The 23844-nt window shown below is 53.5% G+C and overlaps 1 protein-coding gene across 1 annotated transcript in view; it reads right to left on the reverse strand.

Moving 5' to 3' along the window:
• The window catches only part of CIC (capicua transcriptional repressor), a 41279-nt gene that overhangs the window by 5047 nt on the left and 12388 nt on the right, over positions 1-23844 (reverse strand). Inside the window, 15 exon segments of the mRNA XM_033158290.1 lie at positions 1168-1448; positions 2149-2603; positions 2974-3243; positions 3403-3596; positions 3750-3916; positions 4946-5166; positions 6249-7518; positions 8029-8129; positions 10904-11123; positions 11562-11752; positions 11846-12005; positions 12614-12796; positions 12965-13094; positions 13432-13648; positions 13822-13971. Of these exon segments, the coding sequence (XP_033014181.1) occupies positions 1168-1448; positions 2149-2603; positions 2974-3243; positions 3403-3596; positions 3750-3916; positions 4946-5166; positions 6249-7518; positions 8029-8129; positions 10904-11123; positions 11562-11752; positions 11846-12005; positions 12614-12796; positions 12965-13094; positions 13432-13648; positions 13822-13971 (4210 nt within the window).

The raw sequence follows: 23844 nt of genomic DNA on the forward strand, positions 1-23844 counted from the left end.
TCGGCACAAGCAGCAACAGCTGTGTAGAAAAGTGAGACACGGAAAGCAGCCTTCACACGTTCAGACCAGGCACATGGTGGGCAGCTCCAGCCCTTCCGGCAAATTCCGGTGGATGTCATACCAAGCTCAACTCCCCCCTGCCTTCTGCAGCTTCCCAAGCTTCCTAGCTGCACAGAGTTCTTTGCACACTAGAATGCACTGCCACGGAACCTCCCTGGCTCCATGTCACTGCAGGGGCGGAACATCTGGGAGAACAAATCTCAAATCTCCACTCAGCCATGAAGCTCACTGGGTGGCCTTGGGTCAAGAACTCTCTCTCAGCCTGGTCTACATCACAGGCTTGTTGGGAAGCTCTAACTGGGAGAGGAGCCATCTTCAGATATCTCAAGGGCTGCCACACGGAGGATGGAGCAAGCCTGTTTTGTCCCGCTCTGGAGGGTAGGACCTGAACCCATGGCTCCAAGTTAAAGGAAAGGAGATTCCGACTAAACATCAGGAAGAACTTTCTGACATTAAGAGCTGTTTGACAGTGGAACGGTCTCCCTCAGGAGGTTATGGACCCCTTGGAAGTTTTCAAGCAGAGGTTGGATGGCCATCTCTCATGGATGCTTCAGCTAAGATTCCTGCACTGCAAGCGGTTGGACTAGATGACCCCCGGGGTTCCCTTTCCCACTCTACAGTTCTATGACTCTAGAAGAACCATGTGATAATACATATAATATAAATACAACCAGCATGAACGGAAGGTGGTCCCTTCAAGCTAACTGCCAGCAGCCAACTGCCCATTGAAGGAAAGGAGTGGCTGGGGCAACCCAGTCAGATGGTTGGCATGTAAATAATTAATTAATTAATTAATTATTGTATCAACAAGCAAGCTGCCTTTGAGGGGTAGGAGGGGGGAATTCAGCAACCCCTGATGAAGAACTCCAGATACCCCAGAACACACTATGCAAAATGTAATTCCTGGGGAAGGGAAGTAACTTGGTGACAGAGCATCTGCTTTGCTGGGTTCAATCTCCTGCCACATCTCCAGGGAAGGACTCCCTGCCTGAAGCCCCAGACAGCCACTGCCAGTCAGTGCAGACCACACTGAGCTAGTTGGACCTAATGTGCTGCCTGTGCTTTAGGTCTTTGGCAACCCATTCCTGCAGCTCCCCAATCACTCACTTGTCGACAGAGTCAAAGGTTTTCTTCAGCGGAGGAGGCCGGACCTTGACTTTCTTCCCCATGGGGACCTCCTTCTGCTCGGGCCCTGCTTCGGATGTGGAGGCGGAGGCTGCTGCTGCTGCTGGAGCAAGGGTTGAGGGGCCTCCTCTAGGGGCCTCTGTAGAGCTCGAAGGGCCGGGGCTGAGCGAGGAAGTCAGTGGGCCTGCGGATGGGGCAGACGCTTCGCAGCGGCCTTCAGCACCGGCCGTTCTCCAGTCCGGGGAAGGGGAGAACTTGAGGGCCTGCAGAAGAATGGAATAGGGTGTTTACTACCAGAGAGCAGCTGGGAAGAGGCAATCAGGAGGAGGGCGGGCCAACATGGAGGCAGATCAGCAAGGCTGGCAAATGGGGAGGTGAACTACATGGAGGGGGAGACCCTCTCGCTTGCTTCGCAAGGCAAGATGATTATGTGCAGGAGGTCATTATATAAATGCACAGCCCAGAAGCCTCAATCCCGATGTTCAAAACCCTGTAACCTATTGTGAGCTTAAATCTGGGTACTGGAAAGCAGGTGAAAACTGGCAAGGTCTTCCAAAGTCTCCAGGAGATGGTCAGGCCACAGCTTGGGGGAATCTCCAGGGACATGCAGCTGTACTCCTACAGCTGTGCTGGCTGGGGCTGATGGGAATTGTAGGCCAAAACACTGGCCAGGGGTGGGGAGCGCATGTTGGTCAAGGCTGGCACAGAGAGAGGCGTTCTCAGTGGCTGTGCTCCCCCGACACAGAACCATCTCCTTGGAGCTTCTGCTGGAGACTTTGTGGAGGATTTTCCCAGTTTCCGCCTGCCCCGGCGAAACGTTTGGGGGGCTGGGGCTGGGTTGGCAAAGACAGTTGCGGGATTTCCAAGTGCTGTGAAGTGCTTGGTTGCAGTCTACATCCCGGGGTGGAAGCGCAGGAAAATCCTGGCCAGAGGTTGAGCAAAGGCCTCCTGTGTCCTCCTTACCGTCTCAGTCCCTTTGCTGCTCAGTGGAGGGTCACGGACCGCTCTCTCTTCGCCGGCTCCTGCCTCCCGCTGGCTCCAGATTTCCGCGGGCGCCGCCTCCGTGACCTGCGGTTGCTGGGGAGACGGGGGCGACACCGGCTCCCAGGACTCCCGCTTCAGATCCTGGGCTTTGGGCGGGGGGTTCTGTTCGCTGCCCCGGCACACGGGGGAGAGGGGCGGCTCCTGGGGTCCCGCCTCCCGCAAATTCCGGGCTTCTCCCGTGGCTTCGGCCTCCCGGTGGCATCGCGACCCTCCGGGCTCCTGCTGCTGCCCTCCGGGGGGCCGGGCTGGACCCGGTGAGGGGGAGGATTCATAAGAGCCGACCGGGATGCTAGCGATCGTGGCCTTCACCTTCTGGAGGGGCTTGAGCGGTGGCCGCTGAGGTCGGGGAACCGTTGGAGGAGCGGCAGGGGTAGCTGAGTAGGAGGGAGGTGGGAAAATGAAGCTGGTTAGAGTCAAGTCAGAAACGCCCAAAAGGGAAAGAAAGCCCACCTAATTCAGGATCCGGGCAGATTCAGCATCACATGAACGTAGTGCTGCCAAGCAGGAGTGCCCTGCACTTTTTTTAAAAAAAAGAGCAAGATTTCTACTCCTTATGGACTTCAAATGATGCAAAGCGATGGGCAACATTTGCTGGGATTATAAGCTGCAGCCTGTAGGTGTACAATTTGTTTCTTTTAGCCCAGTGTCCTCCCTGGCTGCCTCCCCTACTTCTCAGTTTCTTCCGTGTCAAGCCCCACCTTCAGGTGGGGCTTCCCTGCTGCTACTCACCCCACCACCCCGTACCTGTGGAAATCAGGCCCTGGCTGGGCCCCCCTTGGTTCTGAGTGTTGCTGCCCCCCTTGGGCAGGATGGCTGTGGGAGAGGAGACTGTGACGGTGCTTGTGGCTGCTACCGTGTAGACCACACCGTGGCTGGCGGGCTGAGCAGGACTGGTCCCCGTGGGGCTGGGGTAGATGGCAGTGATGACCTGCCCTTGTCCGGCGCAGGACGCCGGGAGCTGGGGGCTCTGCAGTGGGGACACCACTTGCCCTGGAGCCAGCAGAGGGTTCTGACCTGCGGGAAGCAGAACAGGCAGTGGAATCAGAAGCAGGGCACTAAGGCAAGCCAGTCGACCCTCGGCGCCATCTCTCGTTGCCGCCATGCCCCTTGCCAAGCGCATCCGTCCAGCCTGGCCCCATCCGCCACCTCCCCCAGCTGCCTTGCCAACCTTACCTGAGAGCAGCGGCTGCACTATGGCCTGCCCATTCGGCCCGATGGCTGTGAAACCCAGTGCCATGGGGGCAGGGCCCACTGGGGACTGAACGTAGGTTGTGGCAGGTGTGGCTGGAGGGGCGCTGGGCTGTGTGTGGGAGGCCGAGGTGCCCAGGGAGAGGGGGTGCCCAGCTGTTGACTGCACATAGGTGATCCTGGGGGCAGAGAGAGAGGGGGGGAGTGTGTTATAGCAGAGGAGGAGGCTGATGCTGAAATGAACAAGATTGCGCCCCTGCCATCTTCCCCATCCCCCAGGCAGGGTGCCCCCAGGATCTGGCGTAGCCAATCAGTAGGCGGGTGGTCTGTACCTGGTGGAGGAGGGCAAGAGGACTTTCTGGGTTTGGCTCGGGGAGCCCATGACGGCAGTGGCCACAGTGCCTTGGAGAGCAGCTGGGCTAAGGGGTGGAACCAAGGTGGCGCTGCTTTGCGAGGAGGGCTGGGGTTGAACCACGGGCACCGGGGTGAGCTGGATGATCTGGAAAAGCAGAAAGACCGGGTGGCCAGGCAGACCTGTCAATCACTGCTGTCAATCAACTTCATGAAAACACTCGTTTCCACATGCCATTCAGGTCTGATTTGTCAGAATTCAACATCTGCAGTAGTAGGAGCGGTATCTGTGTAACCTATGCTGCGTTAGGTGCCCTAACTGGAAGAGAGGAAGGAGCGTTAAGTGTGGGTGGGAACTGCAGCCTATGATCAGTAGGGACAGGGAGATGTGAGGAAGAAACCATCTGGGCCCACCTATCACCTTTTAGTTTTATCTCTCCTTCATTTTTAAAGTCCCTCTTCGCAATCCTGAAGATGATAAACTTGTCCAAAAAGAAAGAGATCAAAGCAGTTTTCTCAGCATTCCAGTCGAAGCAGTGCATCCCGTACTAAAGTTTCAACCCTCCAGTTTCGCATCATGCCTGTGGTCCTGTGTCATCACTCTTTGCTTCATTTATAGTATGAGCAACTGAATTGAGCATTGCTACACAACCTTAAGAAGAGGCTCTGCTCTCCTCCCCACATTGTACTATGTTAACAATATACCGTGCTCAAAAGAAACTTGATTACACTATTTGCAAGGAAAAGGGGGGATACAAGCGTCAAAAACAAATAAAAGAACTGTACTAGCCAAAGGCCTCTTGGCAGGCTATAGAAAGTTTGGGGGTTGTTGTTTTTTTACATGCCATGAATTAAAGACCTTGCGGTTCAAGGGAAGTGCCTGGACTTTGAAACCCAGAGGGTGACCTAAGTAGGATATGCAGAGGACAGGGAAGAAAGACTCCTGCATGGAGGTAATTTCAAAACCCCATCCCTAGGCTTATCTACTGCTCCATGAATTGGCCACCTACCCACCCTTTGTGCACGAAAGTAATATTAGCAGCCGCCATAACAACAACAACAACTACTACTACTACTACTATACGTAGTATTCACAATTAGCAGATACCACCACCTTCACCCATTGCATAAGGTTCCCAGCACAGCCCCCTCCCCCCTCCCCTCCCAATTAACTAACCTTGCTGGCTGGCTGGCTCCCGTTCTGCACCGGGACGGGGAAAGGTGGGGTCACCAGAGGCAGCTGGGTGGCAGTGGAGGTGCGCACCGTCACCTGTGGGGGTGCCATGGGCACCAGGACCTTGCCTTGTACCTGGAGCCCAGCAGGGGGCACCACCTGCCCAGACACGAGGTGGGTTGAAGTGCCGGGAGATGGAGCTTGAACTGGAGACACTGACTGAACTGGGGGGAGAGAGAGAGAAAGAAAGAGAGGAGAGGTGCACACAACCGAGGTCAGTTTGAGGATCTAAAAAAGCCCAGCATCTGAGCGGAGCTACCAAGGTACCACATCTCATAAAGGATGTTGCAGAGCTGGGAAAGGCGCAGGACAGGGCAACTATCGGGAGGACAAAAGCACCTCTCCCTACGAAGAAAGCTACATTTGGGGCTTCTCAGGTCTGGAAGATCGATCAAAGATTACGTAACTCTACTGTTTACCTGCAAGATCGCCTTACCCTGTATGTGGCCACCCAACCACTTTGATCCACAGAACTGGCACCGTGACAGAGGCCACGTAATGCTTGTTTCCCATTTGCAAGAAATCAAATCTTGCAGGGTGGCAGGGTGGAGCTCCCTGCCCGCTGACATCCTTCACCGTAATCTTTAAAGGGCAGTGGTTGGGGGAAGGGGTTAACAAATTCATGGAGGGCAAAGGCTATCAGGGGCTACTAGCTGTGATGGCCATATACTACACGTTTCTGGAGAGGCCAATTGACCTCATGCCTTGCACTGTGGGCTCGCCAAAGGCACATGGCTCTCGCCATGGAAAACGGGATACTGGAGTAGACAGGGCCCTGGCCCAATGCAGCACGGCTCTTCTTGGCTCTTTTACACCAGGGAGAACCATTGTGCATATTTTTGTTGGCCGGCCTCCTCTGACTTGCCCAGGGACCGGAAGTGAACTCTGCCGTACAAAACGGTGACCCACGCCGTCACCACTAACCGGTAGGTGAGCTCTGTTAACACAGAGGTGGCAGGAGGTTCAGGTAAAAAACCCTTCATGTATTAAAAGCGGCCAGAATCTGGCGCTTCTAAAATGTGTAAAGCTTTGGGGTGCGGTGACCCTCCAGCGATGAGAGATCCGTAAAGGAACATGAATCTCTTTCTGCACTCCATCATGGTGCATGGATGAGCTAGCCAGGAAGCATTCTCAATCAGTCTTAGGAATTACAGAGACTAGGCAGGCTGAGGTCTAAGACTCTGATGCAATGCTAAGCCCTTTTCGGAACAAAGGGCTTATCAAGCAAAAAGGCCCATGCACTTACCTTTGGGTGCTGAGGACATGACGGTGACATTGCTGTTGCCACTTCCTGGAGCAGGCTGGATGATGGGGATGGCTTGGGGCGTGGCGATCACCTTCCCGTTGGCTGGCGGAAGAGTGAAATGGATGCTGGCAGCTCCAGGAGCACCTGCTCCCGCCTGCACCTTTCCCCCGGCCACCTGCAGCTGCTGAGGCAAGGTGGGCAGGATGTACTGCACCTGAGTGATGCCGCCCGCCTTGCCCGCTGCCCCCGAGAGGATGCCTTGAGGCTGCAGGATGCTGAGCGGCACTGGGCCATTCTGCCCGGGCCCAGACGGATTCTGCGTGATGAACTGCACCGACGGCTGCTGTGCGATGGCGCCGGGGGGCAAGACAGTCACCGGAACGGCAGCCCCTCCCGCGCTGCCCGCTTGCCCGTAGCCTTGAGCTCCCACAAGGAGGTTGGTCACCACGCTGCCCTGGTTGGCAGGCCCCTTCCCCACAGCGGTCAAGCCTTGCCCAATGAGAGGGCCAGCTACAAGGTGAGGCGATGTGGCTTGGATCCCGGGCATCGCCGAGGGCGGCTGAGTCTTCTTGTCGGTGTAAAGGAGGCCGAGGCGCCCCACAGAAATCCCTTCCGCCTTCGTGGCCCCGTCCGAGGGAGGGGGGCTGAGCAGCGGGAGCCCCTCCCCTGACCCGCGCGGGAAGGGCTTGCTGGCGATGGGCACCGGGGTGCTGCTAACTGGTTTGACCACGTTGGTGACGACGGTGGAGGCCGTGCGGACCAGGCTGGGCGCGCCGCTGTAGCCGATCACTCCCACATTCGGGGCACTCATGGACGGGGCCGTCACCAGCACGGTGCCCGAGGACAAGCGGGCGGAATCGGAGAGCACCACGGCCTGAAACATTCCACCAGGCGGAGAGATGACCGAGTGAGTAGGGGCGGCCAGGGGGGCCATCGCAGACTCCGTGGCTGCTGCCTGGGAGCCCCCTCCAGCACTTTCTGCCCGCTTCCGCCGGTAAGTGGCCGCCGCCGATTCAAAGCGCGGCTCCAGGCGCTTGGCTGGGGTGTTGTGAGGGCGGACCCCTCCTCTGGATTCTTGGGCCTTGAAGGTGCTGGGTGCCAGCTGGAAGGAGCCATACGTCTTGGGAGGGGGCTGCTGGTCGAGGCCGTGAGGAGGCGGGGGTGGCTCCAAGTCCAGAGGGGGTGGCGGGCGGCAGGGAGCAAAGGCACCAGAGGAAGGAGGCAGCGCAGCCGAGCGGATCACCGGGGAGAAGAGCTTCCGCCCAAAGTCCTGCAAGCAGATGCGGAAAGGGTTAGGAGGCTGCTGGAACGTCCGTGAACAATCTCCTCCACAGCACTGCTTTCATACTCTTCCTTACAGCATCGCCCATCCTGCATTGCAGGGGGTTGGACTAGATGACCATCGGGATCCCTTGCAACTCTACAATTCTAAGTTCCAAAACAGGAATGAGTTCTGAACCAGGACAGTCGCATTTCAAATCTCAGTTCCGCCAAGAGGGCAGCAAAGTCCCCCTCTCTTGGCTCCAGCCCCTTGCCTGCAAAGGACTGTGCTTGTGTTTGCTCACCTCAACACAAAACGTTAATTTTAAAAAGTGCCAAAAGTCAGGAGTTTAGCTTGCCGCAAGGAAGACGCGTGTGGTGCTTTGAACACTCTGAAGCAACCCACTGACAGACCTCCATAAAGCGAAGATTCCTCTCTCGTTGCCACAACCTCTTTATGTTGCAAGGCTCAGACCCCCCGGAAGTTGCACCCTTATTCCTTTACTTCCAGCCTACTCACCTTGTTGTCAGATTCATCCCCCAAGGACCCCTCGCTGTCGCTGTCCGTCACTCGTTCCTTGCATTTGAGGTCAACATCAGCAGGGTTGAACCCATCCTCAGCTGTAAGAGAGCAGAAGCATGAGTCAGCAAGACACCTGACCACCTCCAAACATCCCCCACTCCCTCTCCAAAACTCTCCTGGAGAGGCAGAGATTTTTATCCGAGAGAGATAGGATTACTGCAAATCTGCAAATTCACTTACTGCAAGTACAGGAAAAATGTGGAAGGTTTATGTGTGTGTGTGTTAGAAATTATAGCTGCTGTCCCCTGGAAGAGATCTAAATTAGGGGTGCTCAGGGTGCAGAAGGGAGGAAAAGAAGGTGCTGGTAGTGGGCCAATAACCAGGGCACAACGAAACACTGCGCAGGAGGGAAAACGAGAGGCAGAAATGTCCATCTCTTTACCTGCCCGCAGCCCAGCTTTGAAGCAGAGCAATCTGGCTTCTGGTGCATTCAGAGAATCTTGTTCAGTAAATAATCAAGACTGCATTTAAATGCAGATTAGTTACCTTTTAATGCCAGTACGCACCACCACGTTCACAATCTAAAAAGCAAGTAGCAACAAGAATAGGACTATCCCACTCCTGTAATAAATGCCTTTTGCCTAAAGTAGGGATTAGGAAAACACGTTACACAGATTCAGACCACTGGCCTCGTCTACCTCAATACTGTCTGCAGTAACTGGCTGGCGGATGCGCTCCAGGGTGCCAAGCAGGAGCCTACCTGGAAATGCCAATGATTAAGCCTGGGGTCTTTTGCATGCAGGTCACTTGGCTCTACCGCCAAGACCATCCAGCCTCAATAAAGCAGCACAGCAAACTGCCTCACTCTGCATTCAATCCCATATGATGGATTGTGTGCAAGGGAATCAGGACATAGAGATGCTTGTTTGAGAGAAGCTTATTCCACATAAACTAATGCAGGGTACAATGATCTCCTGTGGTACAGAAAACACTGTGGGGTTTGGTTTTTTTTAATGGGCAAGTCTTGAGCCATTGTGGTTATGGGAGTAAGACTGAAGACTTCAATATGAAATGGCACCTGGGAGGAGATTCCACGCTCCCCAAGGCGGGGCGTCATCACTCCACTCCTCTGCCCTCACTTTGCACCCCCTCCCGCCACCAATATTTTGAGTTTTATCCCTCTTTCTTCCCTTCTGTGGTGCAATTTGGTGATTACAGCAGCTTGCCTAAAGCTACTGTTCGAAAAGAGGTGGCTGCTTCCATTGCTGAATTGAGTTTGTGTCTAGAAGAGGAAATTCCATTCATTTATTTGAGCTAATAAAATTTGAACGGTTTGCGTAGCGGGGAACATTTGTTTAGCTTACAGTGTAATAGCACAGCTTGTCACTGCAGGTAAAGAACAGTCGGTGTTGCACTCTGACCGAAGTAAATTAAAGTTCCTCTTTATTGGCAAGACTGTATAAATCGGGAGGAGGGAAAAAACACAGTGGAATCATAGAATCGTATTGTTCAAAGGGATCCTGAGGATCATCTAGTAGGAATTTGGGATCAAACCTGCAAACCTTGGCATTATCAGCACCACACTCTAGCCAACTGAGCTATCCAGGCATTCAGTACAGCCACACTATTCTGCAATCTGCATAAATTGTGATAACGAGCACATATATTTACTTGGTTTGCATATTTTCACGCTGCTTCTCTCCCAGTCATGGAAAGGGAGAAAGTGTGGTGCAAGGCACTGAAGCCCTAAGAGATCTTACTAACTTTCTCCACTTCTTCAGCTTCTGAGAGAGCAGCATCTGGGAGATAGTCCACCATCCCATCTTTGCAGTCTTAAATGCTAGAAACTTAAGGAATTCTGAAGATGCTAAATCCCAAGTACTCATTTCCCGGTACCATTTCCCATGCCCACAAACTACAATCTCAGAATACATAGAGAAAAAAGATACCCTCATCGATAATGGAAGAGTAGCCACTTCTTCATTCTTGCGCTACATTATCCGTGCAGCAAATCAAAAGATACTTCACAAAAACCTAACTCTTTCTTAAATCCATGGGGTGGTCACAGCCTTTCCAGTCCCACCCAATCAACTTTAGCATTGTAGAAGTGAGAGTCAAATATAACTTAGGGGGCCCAGCTTCTTCGCCTTTACACGCTCCCAGAAATCGCAGAAAATCCTGCCTCCTTGGTTTCACTGAATCTTACCATATTTAACATCATTTGGTAACAGATTCGGTACAAGGTTTGTGTGGCACATGGTGGGTTTGCATGAATTTGCGTTTGCAGGATGATAAACTGGGCTCCCACCGCCCCAGAAGGCAACTTTAAAGCATGCCTTCCTAGTCCCAAGCTAGGGGTGCCCACAACACAGCGCTGAATAACCTCTAGTCTGCCAGGGCAAGCAGATCTCCTAGCAAGAGTTGGGCTGGTGGGTAGGTAAGAACACATGTACACTGATATTTATGACATAACTGCCCCCCCGAACTGCCCCTTCCCAAGGCCATACAGGACCACACACTACTCTTGCTGCAGATGTGAGGGCAACAGTTAGCAGACCAGCAAGCCTATTCCAAAACAGTGCAGGTCTTATTGCTGAAAATCAGTCCTCCAGCTTTCAACTTAAATTTAATGCTGAACTATTAGTTCATGGTTTGCATCAAGTTCTTGAAACCACAGCATTTATTTAACATGTCATCTTCCTCACACACACACACACACACACACACACACCCCAAATATATTTGCAATGTTCCTCATCCTTTGCTAAAGCCACGCAGGAATTTAGAGCAACAAGTTTAAATACTCTGAGCTCCATGTGGTTCAGGGATAAGTGAAAGCATTGTGCTAGCATTTTGGGCAGGAACTCCTTACCAATGACGTCGTCATCACCCTCCTCTTCACAGATGACCATTCGCTCCTCGTCACTGGTCATGTCCTCGCTGGTTGTGCGCTGGGAACGGGAGGCACGGGAGGGGTGCAGGTGCAGGGAGTGCCTGGGGCCTTCGCCTGGGGTTGCAAATGGGGACCCCGAAGGGCCCAGCCCCCCGAACTGCCCCTTCCCACCGATGTACAGAGACTGTCCTGAGCACATCTGGAACAGAATAGTGTCATCTGTTAGAGCCTCACATCTCCCAGAGCAACATGGCGATCCTTGATCTGCGACCTGAAGGATTTTTGTCAGGTCAGACTTCAGCTGAAAGAAGGAACTGTGTGGCAAAACAACAGCTGAACCAACAAGGAAGCCCCAGAACTAGTGTAAGCCAGAAAAGTCTATGTGGTGGTACCAGAACTCCCCTTTACAAGCTTCCAAGTCAGGGTACGTGTCTAAGTGACGCTGCCTTTGCCTTGCACGCTTGCACACTTTCTTGTGTTTGTGCACATGTGAGCTGGGTTTGCAGCAAGCAATAATCCCTTCTCCTCCCTCCTTCCCAAAGCCCCAATTCCCCTGGAATTGATCAGAGCCCAGATTCTCCATGACTTCCTACTGCCCCGCCCCTTGCCACCAGAACCCAAAATTTTGCCAACGTACCTGGGTGAGCTCCTGCAGCACCTGGCTGTCACGGTCGCTCTCCATCCCATGCACCCCACTGTGGGAGAAGGCTCGGGGGCGCTGCGAGCCAGGCCCCGCTGAGGGCAGGATCCGCTCCCCATGGCCGTGGCCGGATCCTACCATTCCTGCTTTGCCCTCTGTCCCCAGCAGCACCTGCATCTCAGAAGGGCCTGGTGGGGAAGCAGAGAGTTGTAAGACAAGAAGGAGAGAGCCTTAAAAGCATGGGGCGGGGCAGAGGGGAGAGAGACATGAAAGGAGCTCACCTCCTGGCACAGCAGCGGTACCCGTCTCAGACATGCTGCGCTCTCGGGTCTCCTTGGAGCATCCCCCTGGCCCCACGGGCTTCACGTCTGAGCTAGACTTCTTCCGATCTTTGTTACACCACTTCCAGTCAGGGTGAGCTTTGAAATGGGCTTCCTTCACCTGGTTTTTTTTTGAGGGGGTGGGGGGAGAGAGAAAAGTCAAGAACGGAGAGAAATGAAGAAAAGATTCCTAGGCAATGTACCAGCTACTGAGGGGGCAAAGCAGGAACGGCTGTCACAAACGCCACACTGCAAAAGTTAAAATTATGTGCAAAGGAGATCTGAATCTAAAATGAGCAAATTATGCATCATTCCCATAGATTGTGATAAGAAACGATGCAGGACACCGAATCCTTGCTCCCTATAAAACTCGGCTTCTGATATTTTACTAGGCTTTACCTACAAATTTTTCAAGTATATCTTGGCAACCTAAAGGCCGGAGACTTGCTTTTGTAATTACATGAAAGCAGATGTTCTTCAGAAACTCAGGTCTGCAACCATACAACTTTATGTACCTTTCCTGTCCTCCTGAAAAGGTTACATACACACAGCCCTGGCTTTCACCATCAGGCCCTGCATAACAGCATCACTCTTAGGAGACAGAATGCTAGATGAAAGGAGCCACTGATCTGACCCAGCCATGCTAGCTGCACTATGGGAGGCAACAGCACTTGCAGATAAGATGCCCGGCTTGCTCTCCGTGTTACGCTTCCTAGGAGGCTGTAGTACCTGGAAGGCCAGGTCGTGGTACTTCTGTTTCTCCTTGGGCCCCAGCGCGTACCACCACTCGCCTAGGATCTTGCTGACAGTACGGTTGTCTTGGTTGGGGTGCCGTTGGTGCACCAGGGCCCGGTGTCGCTTGCTGAAGATCATGAAAGCATTCATAGGCCGCCGGATGTGATCTTTTTCTCTCTGCAAAAAAAGGGGGTGTGTGTGGATGCAAAGAGCACCAAAGCCACAACTAAATTTACCCCAGGGTGAACTCTGAATACTGGTGGAGCATTCCACAGCTGAATGTGGAGAAGGGAGGCTGAGGAATATGAGAGAGAGAGAGAGAGAGAGGAGAAAAAGTTCCCTCACCTTGTTAGGACTGCGCCCATCCTTCTCGGAAGATGAATCTCGGTCTTTGGGCAGAGCACTCAATGACTGGGTACGACGCTTGCCCGGCAGCAGTGGGAGTTGCATCTCAGAAGATACAACGGACAGGAACCTACGGAAGGAGGTCCAGTTTCACAATCTTCTCCAAACTATTCCCAGCGCCGCCACCTCACCCGGGTCTCCTGACATACTTAACCATGCTCCCTGTTCCCTCTCTGTTTTAGGGTTCTCTCCCAACTGCCTCACGCCGCTCTTTCCAGCAGCACATTCCCTGCTCCGCTGTGCTGCGGGTCCCACCTCTAGTTGTGGACTTATAGCTTGCGAAAGTCACCCACAGCTATAAAACAGCTGTCTGTCAGGCGGGGGGGGGGGAGCTGTGACCTCGCAAGGCTGTTGGAAGAAGCGCAACAAAACACAATGGAGTAGCCCCAGAAGGCAGCAGAACTCACGCATCATCATGATCGCTCTCTGTCTCGCTGTCCAGGCGCGAGTGCCCTGGGACATCGTCTTCGTGCTGGGCTGGCCCTCCGCTCCCTCCAGGAGTTGCCGCTGATGGCTGGGAAACTGGAGTCGGGCTGTCAGGGTGCAAAGTGTTTGGCCTCCCTGCTTCGGCCCCTGAAGACACGCCGGGGAGCTCATGGGCCACTGCAGCTGATTCTGGAGGTTCTGAAATGGAAAGCCTTGGGTGAGAATGAACAGCCATGTGCTCTTGGGGAGGAGGGCAAGGAGTTGCACGGATGCCCTGTCCTACACCTGCTGGCCTGTCCCACAGCAGGAAGCCTTGGTGGAAATTCTGCACCCGCCCCCTTTCTTCCCCTTGTCCCGCCCTGCACACTTGCCTTTGTTCTGATTGGATGTAGACGGGTGGCTGACAGGCTGCTGGCCTTCGGTCGGCTGCACGGAGGAATCGGGCTGGCTGGGAGCCAGGAAGGGCACAAGGGAGTGCCACGGGAATACAGCCACAGACCGTGGCTCCACATTTGTCCACACTGGAAGGAACAGGAGAAGAAAGAAAGTGTTGCAACAGTCAGCTCAGGCCAGCAAGTAAAATAAAGGGAATAGGAGACTGGGAGTCGGGACTCCAGGGTTGAATCAGTCCAAGTCTCCCTTCCTCCAGTTCCCTTTCTCTCTCATGCACACCTCTAACAGCCTCATCCCAGTTCTGTTTCCGTCCTCAGTCCTAGCAGCCACAATCTGTGCCATGCCTTATCGCTAGCTTCTAGGTCCCTGGGGGTGGGAGAGATTTTCTGCTTTGCCTGCCAGGAAGCAACACCCCCCCCCTCCGCCCTTCCCAGCTGGAAGCCAGGCAAAGGAATTTTACAGCTGCAGGAGGGGAAGGGGAGGGAAGGGGTGAGGGGCCCAGCTCTCTCAGACTCCCACGCTTGCTGGGGCAGCCAAGCTACTTGGCTCCATCCCAACCAGAGGGCTTGAGAGCATCCTCAGGAGCTCCAGCTGTGTAGGGCAAGGAAAGCCAAACGGCGCCCCAGGGTTGTTCCCCTCAGGAGAAGAAGGTCCTCCCCACGTAGGAAGAAGTGTCCATAGACATCAGCACCACCACCCCACCCCCCATTAGAAGCTATTCCTTGAAGGTGGAAGTGATCTGCTTGTACTGGCTCTCCCTCCCATCACTTCCTGCTGCCCCTATATCAGGCTAAACAAGACTTCCTTCTTGGGGTTCCAAGAAAAGGCTACTATTGCGTAGGAAAGAGAGACCTGAGCTGGCTTGCATGTGTTTGCGTATGCATGTGCACACACAATCAAATTTGCAGCACCTGAACTTCCTGGTTCTACGGCACCCGGAAAAAACAAACCGGGTATGCAACACCAGTTAAGCCCAAAACATTGTGTAAACACCTCTACAGGACACTCTCAGCTCTACGGCACGTGGACCCACAGTGTCCACCACAGCTTAAGACAAGTGTGACTAAACCAGAGCCTTGCACCACTGCAACAAACCACATCATGTCTTGTTGTTTTTTTACAGGAAACAACCCAAGACACATTGCAGGGCTGCCTAGATCAACTTCAGTCATACAGTGGCGGCAGCAGAGCTCTCTGTTTCAGCCTCAAACAAATAATTAGTGCCACCTCTACCAACATCCCATGAACAGCCTCTACAAAACACAGCTGAGATGCATAACTGGAAAACTACATGCTAATCAGCTGTGCACAAGGATGCCTCGGGCTTAATTCTGTGGAGTGAGTAGTGTTGATTTTAAACAAGAGCACAACCTAACATACTTTATGCTACCCTCATCCCTGTGAAGCAACTGCTGCTCCGGGTCACTAAGTGCTCAGCACTCCACAAGCAATAATATACCTAGCAAAAAACCAATTCATACTTAGTTTTGACTATACTTTGGTGGAAAAATACACAGAAGGCCGCAGGTTTGATCCCTGGCATCCCCAGCTAAAAAGGACAGGTTAGGAAATGCCTCTACCAGACGCCCTGGGATGCTGCTGCCAGCCAAAGTAGGCAATGCTGAGCCACATGGACAAATAATCTGTCCTAGTATATAAAGTTACCCATGTTACTGCTTTGCTCATCATTCCTTTGCAGACTGGGGGAATTTCGATTTTATTTGGATTTTATTTATGGTTTGGGATTTTTTTAAAAATTGGATGTACTTGTTTGATAAGAATGCTAAAATCGTAACAGAACTGGGGGGGGGGGGCTCTGCCTTCCAGAAAGAAAGGGATAGTTCTATTCCCACTGCTGAGCCCCTTTCTCATCATTCCTCTCTCTCTCTCTTCCTTCCTTTGCATCCCCTGATGGATCAGTCACATCGCTCCTGTGCCTGCGTGTAAAGTTAACTCAATTATTAAAAGCACTCAGCGCATCGTGGTTGGACTGTGCCGGGAAATGCTGGCTCAGTGGCTTCCTGTCCTCCGGCTGGTGACCACATCCCTATGCGGAGGGGGAGGATGAGAAGGGAGGGGGGACGACAGCAGAAGGAAGGGCACAAAATAGTAAGACCCTCGGCTCCGGTCTCAGCAAAGCAACAAGGCTCTTAAAATGTCATGACTGGAGGCTGCCCCCACCCACCCACCCACCCCCAAGTAAAGATTACTGATTTAGCTTCCAAGATTGAAGCTGCTGTCCATCAAGAAAAACTACAACACACGTGACAAAGAAAGCACAGACACATCGGGAAGTGGGTTGTCTGAAGCTGCACCATGTGGAATCCTGGCATCCTGCGTCCTTCCCTGACCCCCCAAGATGCCCCCCCCAGCATCCAACACAGAGAACAGGACAAAAAAATCCCAATTTTGTCATAAACCAACCGCAAGCCCATCACCATTCTCTAAGCCTCAATTTCTCATCTACAGAGGTGGAGACAAAGCAAGCAAGTTCACAGAGCTGGCATGGATGCAAGATATGACATGCAAATTAAAAGAACTGAAACATGAAAACAGCAACACATGGAATCTTTCTCCAATCACCTTTCCACAGAGGATGCTAATAAAGGCGTGGGGAGGAGAGGGGAGGAGTGCCCATAGGGAGGGGCTTCAAACAAAAAAGGGTGCCCCCAGCTGTAAACTCAGTCAGGTTTGCCACCTTTACCACAGGCAGCTGTGTCCTTTTACTGCATCCAGAAATGCTGAAAAAAATGCTGCTGTTCTGTCACTTGCAACATCTCCAACTCCAAGAAAAAGTTCAACTGGGTGCCAAGCTGCTGCTAGCATAATGGACCACCAAACAAAATACTGCAAATTCGAATATCCAGCATTTGCTCCTTGTCTTATGACAAGGAATAGAAATAGTAGCCACGGAAGGGGGAAAGGGAAACTTCAAATACCATTCAACATCTTCAGCCAACTGACCTCCTGAACTTAGAAGGGGACTATGTGAATGAAATGGAAATATCAAGGAACCCAGGCCCCTCTACAGTCATCTTAGTATGAAATGGAAGACACCCTCAATCTCTTGCGACACAAGAAAGGTTAAAGGTCAGCTTCAGGTCAACTATATCTTCCAAATCACCCATCTTTCCAGCACAAAGAGAGTATGAGAGAAGACCTAGGCATGCCTTGCATGTCTCCATACAAAAACAAATCCACCTTTCAAAATAACCACTTTGTAACCCAGAATTCACTGACCGAACATGCCTAGCCCCCTGTGCGGCAGAGGGGGCAACGCTGACGGGGGTCTTTCTGTGGAGAACATCCCAAGGAGTGTTGAGCCGTTGTCCTGAGGGCAGGTGGATCACGTGTCTCTCAGCTGCCCAGTTCGGAGAGCATTCTCCCCCTGCCCTTGCCCTGGAGAGGGAGGCGTGGGGGGTGGTCTCTTTAACAGGCCTACTGAAGTCTGCAGCTTTGGGTGTGCGCTGGGTCAGCAAGCCCGTTCCCCTCCGCGGCAGAGGGCCACCTTAGAAATTCCCATGCAGGGCGAAGGCCAGCTGGATGTCAACAGTCTGAAGGCTCACCACCGCACTGCCCGCCCATGTGCAACAGCAGCAGCAGGAGGGGCAACACTCTTCTCCTATGGCCTGCTCTGGTCCTCACAGGCGCAGCAGTGTGTCCGGCAGTCGGCATGGGGTAAGTTAGGAAACATCTTAGGGTGGGGGAGCAGAGGGAGGCGAGGTAGGTAGCCGTGTGACGGTGGCGTCTGTGTGCCAGCACCCATGTGCGAAGCCGGCTGCTCTGGCAGTGCGTGCAAAAAAGAGAGGGGCGTGTGGGTCCAGCAGTGTTGAGAGGAAGGTGCTGGGGGGGGGGGAGAGAAAGAGAGGGAAGGAAGGAAATACAGGCTGCTTTGAGGTGCAGTTTCTAGAGGTGGGTGTGTGCGAGTATGCAAGGGCACTTTAGCAGCAGCAGCCCCTCAGCGATGAAAGCGGGTGGGTAGGAAGGAGAGGGGGTTTGGAAGGGGGGCGGGGAGAGAGAGAGAGAGCGCCCACACCGCCTGCCCCGATCCCCGGCCAGAGGCTGTCGCCTGGCAGGATTACGGTGTGCGCGCATTGGGAAGGCAGGAAGAGACCGGGGAAGGGGGGAGGGGAAGAGAGGGGGGAGGGAGGGAAGGGGAGAGGTCGCGAGTTGTCCGCCTATTCCCGTCTGCCCGCCTCCCCTTCCTCCTCCTCCTCGCAGCTACTGTCGGCGACAGGCGGGCGGTTGCTTGTCGCGGAGCGTCTTGACGGAGACGGAGGGAGGAGGCTGTCGCTGCTGCTGCTGCTGCTGCTCCGCCTGTCGCGCCGTCCCCTCCGGTTGTAACGTTGTAACCAAACACCATTCACTGCCTGCCTGCCCGCCTCCTCCCTCTCCCAGCCGCTCTGGGCTACGAACAAGGGCGGCCCCCTCGCCCGAACCGCCCTCCTCTCGCTCTCCTCGCCCGCCCGCCCGCTCCCTCCTTCCCCTCACTCACTCGCTCTCTCTCAGTCACACACACACACACTCACACAGACTGCCGTCGTCACGCATGCCCAATTAGCCCCCGCCGCGCCATTGGCTGCCGCCGCGCTGGGTCATTCACATGCAAATGAGCACCCCTCCCTGCCGCACGCACTGCGACCGCCCATTGGCCGCCCCTGGAATGTCAGTCATATGCAAATCCGCGAGGGTGGTGGTGGGGGGGGTGAAGGAAAGGATCGCGGGGCGGGCGGGAGAGAGAGAAGTGGGGGGGGGGTGAAAGGGATTCCCATTGGCCGTGGTTTACTACCAGTCGCCTTCTCCTCCTCCTCTTCTCCCGCCTCCCGCCGCTCCCCCCCCCGTCTTCTCTCTTGTACTCTACCGCCGCCTCAGGCCCGCCCGTCGGAACCCAGGGAGAGAGAGAGGGAGAGACCACGCCCGGGGGGAGAGCGGAGGAGAGAGGGAAGAGGGGGCAAGAGAGGCGTGATAAGGGGGGGGCAGGGGAAGGGTGGGGGTGGGGGGGCAGGGGAAGGGTGGGGGTGGGGTGGGGGGTTGGAGGGGTATGGAAATGAGGGTGGGGGCAAAGGGGGAAATGAGAGTAGGGGGCATAGTGAGGAAGGCTGGGGAAAATAAGGCTTGGGGCTTAGGGGGAAGCGGGAAAAGAGGAAGGGCAATAAAAGGGAAGATGGTGGGGGTAAGGATGGGCAGGAAGTAGTGACAGGGCCAACCAGGTCAAGAGTAAGAAAAAAAAAAGGAAACAAATAAGGCTGGTGCAGTTTTGTTTTGTTTTTAAGACAAAGCAAAGTAGGAAGGGGATATTAAGAAAAGCTGTGCAAGATTTGTGGTGCTTGTCCCCCCCCTGCTTATTGACTTAGCGCACAAAGGTCTAGGACCTGGGAGAGGTAAAGGGTAATGGGGCCCCTGACCATTAGGTCCAGTCGTGGATGACTCTGGGGTTGCGGTGCTCATCTCGCTTTACTGGCCGAGGGAGCCAGCGTACAGCTTCCAGGTCATGTGGCCAGCATGACTAAGCCGCTTCTGGCAAACCAGAGCAGCACATGGAAACACCGTTTACCTTACCGCCGGAGCGGTACCTATTTATCTACTTGCACTTTTGACGTGCTTTCGAACTGCTATATTGGCAGGAGCAGGGACCAAGCAACGGGAGCTCACCCCGTTGCGGGGATTCGAACCGCTGACCTTCTGATCGGCAAGCCCTAGGCTTTGTGGTTTAACCCACAGCGCCACCCTGGGAGAGACCAGGGTTCAAATCATTGCTCAAGGGGTGAAGCTGGCTGAGCGTGACCTTGGACCAGTCACCAACACTGAGCCTGGGCTACTTCCTAGGGTAGTTGTGGGGATTAAATGAAGGATGGGGGGGAGGAGAGAGAACCAGGTACCCTACCTTAATCTCCTTGGGGAGAAAGGTGGAGTGTAAATGCAGTGCATACATGATACACCCCATATGCCCCTTCCCCACACACTTTGTGCCCTTGTGGGCACCCGCTTGGATCATGCTCACTCCTGTGGCCACACATGCCCTGGCAGATGCCTGTGAGGGGGCACCACAATGAATAGGTTCGCACACAGAGACATGGACACACACAGACATACCAGCATACCCTTGATAAGGTGCACGCCTGGCTAGCTATGCGCATGGACAGACCCACATGTGGGATTAAGTGCATCCTTGTGTAACACCTGAATGGGGCACATGAGCGCGAGCCCAGCTAAGCATGCAGACTGATGGAGACCCGTTAAGTTGAGTGCATCACTGTCACGCTCGCACATACATACGTGTCCGTATATTAAAGTCACTCCTATCATACTACTCACACATATGCACTGAAGCTGCTTCTGCTGGCAGGCAGCCCAGTGCGGCTGGGGATTAAGAGTTTGCAGCACAGACGCATTCCTGGGATAATCTATCCTCCCTGGGGCAGGGTGGCGGGGAAAAAGGAGTGTGGGCGGGGGGGGGGGGGGGCAGAGAGGCAGTGAACCCTGAGTGTAGTGCACTCCAGGGCACCCCCCCTCCGTGCCTCCTGCCTCCGCTTGCCTCCCTATGACTCACACTCCTCCCTTAGCCCCTTCCCCTCCCTGAGTACCACAGCCCCTTCCCCCGCAAGACTGACTCAATGCTGCCTCTGCTCACAGCTGGGGGTGGGTGGGTTGTAGACAGCCTCTTTCCCCCAGCAGGCAGCCAATAGGCTATGAGGTGAAGTAAGGAGACACGTAGGAACACCCCCCCCCAATCACACACACACACACACCAATACACAAGCGCACACACCAGATCTGGGAACAAGGCCAGGCCTGGGCGAGGATCCCATTGTTGAGGGAATTGGGGGGGGTGAGAAGGAGAGGACACAAACACACCACTCCCAGCACGCACTGCCTTACGCCAAGGGCGGGGTGGAGGGGAAGACTGACCATGACGTTGGGGCGGGGGGGGGAGACAATTGCACAGAAAAAGCGCCACCCACGCTCACTCTGCAATGCACATCGACTCACATGCAGATAACTCATAGTTCCTCATGCTTCTGCCGTGACACAGCCACGCATGCTGCATGCAGACCCGCTGCCTCACGCAACGCAGGAGCCCGCAACAGAAGAACTTTTTGTCTGCAAACTCTGCAGCCCAAGGGCAACGCGCACACACTCCACCTTCTGTGCCCTCCAAGTGCAAAGGACAGGAGGTAGCACAGAGGGAGGAAAACATGACAAGCCCCTTCCCTCCTCAGAAATTTGCAGAACAGGAGGCACACGACACTCAAAACTCAGATATACCTCTCTCAGTGAACTACAGAAATCAGAGCTGTATTTTAAGTTCCGTACTTCACAGGTGGCGTGAAGGGAGGGGCGACTTACAGCGCACCAACCTGTCCATCTAAAAGGAATGCAGGGGGCCTCCAGATTAAATGGACCTAAGCGTTGGCCACCAGATCCCGGACGATCCATACTTCCTCCAAGGAGTTCAGGGCCACATAAAGGGAGCTATCCCAGAACGCTGAGCCTTTCTAGTTCTCATCCGCATAAATGCAAGCAAGCAACATTAGAAGTTTCACTGGTGAGTGTCTTGCTTTTGCAGTGCCCACACACACACTCTCTGTAGAGAAATACATTCTCTCACACGCAAAAGCTCATGTTCGGTGAGGACACAGGAACACACTGCTAGAAATGAAGGGCTCATTTTTTCACGGGAAGATGAGGAATCATAGAATCGTAGAATCCTCCAACCTCTGCTTAAAAACCTCCAAGGAAGGAGTCCACCATATCTGGAGGGAGATGGGCTCAACTGGGATTGTCCTCCTCTTTCAAGGCGAATGTGCTTCTGGCTTAATTCCTGTCCTGCCCTGACTGAGACTAAGCCGTCACTCAATGTGGTCATCCCATAGCCAGGCTAAACCACTTCAGGCCTAAAGATGCACGTGACTCAATGCTCTTCCATACAAAAAACAATCATTCCATATAGAAAACTGAACATCAGGGAGGCGGGGGGGGGGGGAGAGAAGGTGAGGCAAGAGCCTTACTCCTCAACATGCTAGTAAATGGCATGGAGGGATATTGATCACAGTTATGCGGAAGATTATTCAATCATCTGAGTCACTGCGGTACGACTCAGATACAGGTTGACCACCCCCAGTGACCTCTAGCCGTTAAATGTTTGTTAACCTAGTACTGTGTTGATACAAATACAACACCAGTTACTGTAGGGGAAAAGCTGTGTTCTTGTGCACACATGCAAAGCTGCGAAGAGGGCAGCCACATATGCCTGCTGCCATCTGTTCCCATCTGGATTTCCCACATAGCAGTAGGCTGTGTGCACACTCTGGGCCCTGCATGGGCAGTTTTGCATCCTGGCTGTATCTGCGTGTGTCATGTGTTATGCAACTGGCTTGCTGGCGTGCTTTCGGCACTGTCCTCTGTTGGGAGCACAATCATTTACCATACTAATATCCTGGCACTTTCCAGGGTGTAGGGAATTGTGTAAGAGCAGGTATTTAGTGTTGGAACTAGGTACATGCTGCATTACATAATAGGGAGAAAGCCACACATCACACTTTATACAACAACCCAGGGCATCACAGTTCCACTAATGTTTGATGCACTTGGAAAAGGAAAAGGAGACCTGTGTCTCGAAACAATCATGCTATGAGACCCATAGCCTGGCCTGATATAAGACGGCTTCCTGTTGGATGAAATCTCTCCAAGTATTAACTACTCTGACTGGCAATGACTCTCTGGGGTTTTGGGGCAGGGGGTCTTTCCCATAACCTGCTGCTACCTGATCCATTTTATTTTACCTGAGGATGTCGGTGGTTGCACCAAATACCTTCTTAGGTAAAAGCATGTTCTCCGGCATTGAGGTATGGTTGATCCTACTCCAAACATTGCAGAGAGCTGCACCAGAGAGCCAGAGCCTGTTGCACGTCTGATGCACGTCGGAGTCCACATCCCTCCTAGCCATGCTTTGCACATTTATCATGGTGAGCACTGGTGGATCCAGGCTGGCGAATAGAGCGTGAAAAGCCTCTTGGATTCACATTGCAAGAACATACGGGGGTTAGCCAGTGTGGTGTAGTGGTTAGAGCAGGGTTTCCCAAACTTGGGACGCCAGCTGTTTTTGGACTACCGTTCCCATCATCCCTGACTACTGGGTCCTGCTAGCTAAGGATGGTGGGAGTTGTAGTCCACAGCAAACTGGGTTAGAGTGTCCCAGGACCAGGGCCTGAGAGACCAGGTTCAAATCCCCACTCAGCCATGAAGCTCATTGGGTGACCTTTGGCCAGTTACTGTCTTCCAGCCTAGCCTACCTCACAGGGAAAAAAATGTATGCCCCATGAGCTCCTTGGAGGAAAGGTGGGGTGTAAAATAAACTACTGTAACTTGTTGCAGGAAAAAAAAAAAAACCCAAAATTGTCTGACAGCCCTTTAAACACTAATGAATCTATTGTGGTATAAGCTTTCATGGATTACTGGATACAGTGGACTCTAGTCTAATGGGTTAGTGTTTAAGATGCCACAGGATCGTTTTGTAGTTTCCCTCCCACATGTGAGTCTGCCAAGCTTGATCGCTTTCCACAGGATGATGGTTTCCTTTTATAAAAGCACAAGACAGGTGTGAAATGCCAGCTTGCAAGCATGAAATTCGCACTTTCAGAGGAAGTGTGAATGTACCCCGAGGTTTGCTCGAGTGGCACCACGACTGCGCCATGGGAAAATACATGCACGGTGCAATTGCGGTTACACACGTGTGCATGCGATGGATATGCCCGTGCACACAACTACGCAAGCATGCCCACGCTCCGTGCGAGTGCACAAATAAACCCATCGCATGTGAGGGTGTGGGAGTTAGGGAGCTGGCACTACTGCAGTACGCGCAAAATGCATCTAAGCCCCAAGCCATATGCACAAATGTACAATTCCCCCTAAATCTGGATCTGGTCTCTCCCGTTGCTGATAAAAATAGAGATGGGGCTCCGAGCGAGCAGCAGGGAGATGGTAGCCTTGGTTACCAGTTG

The sequence above is a fragment of the Lacerta agilis genome, chromosome 8 (genome assembly GCF_009819535.1).
Source record: "Lacerta agilis isolate rLacAgi1 chromosome 8, rLacAgi1.pri, whole genome shotgun sequence".
Taxonomy (NCBI): Eukaryota; Metazoa; Chordata; class Lepidosauria; order Squamata; family Lacertidae; genus Lacerta; species Lacerta agilis.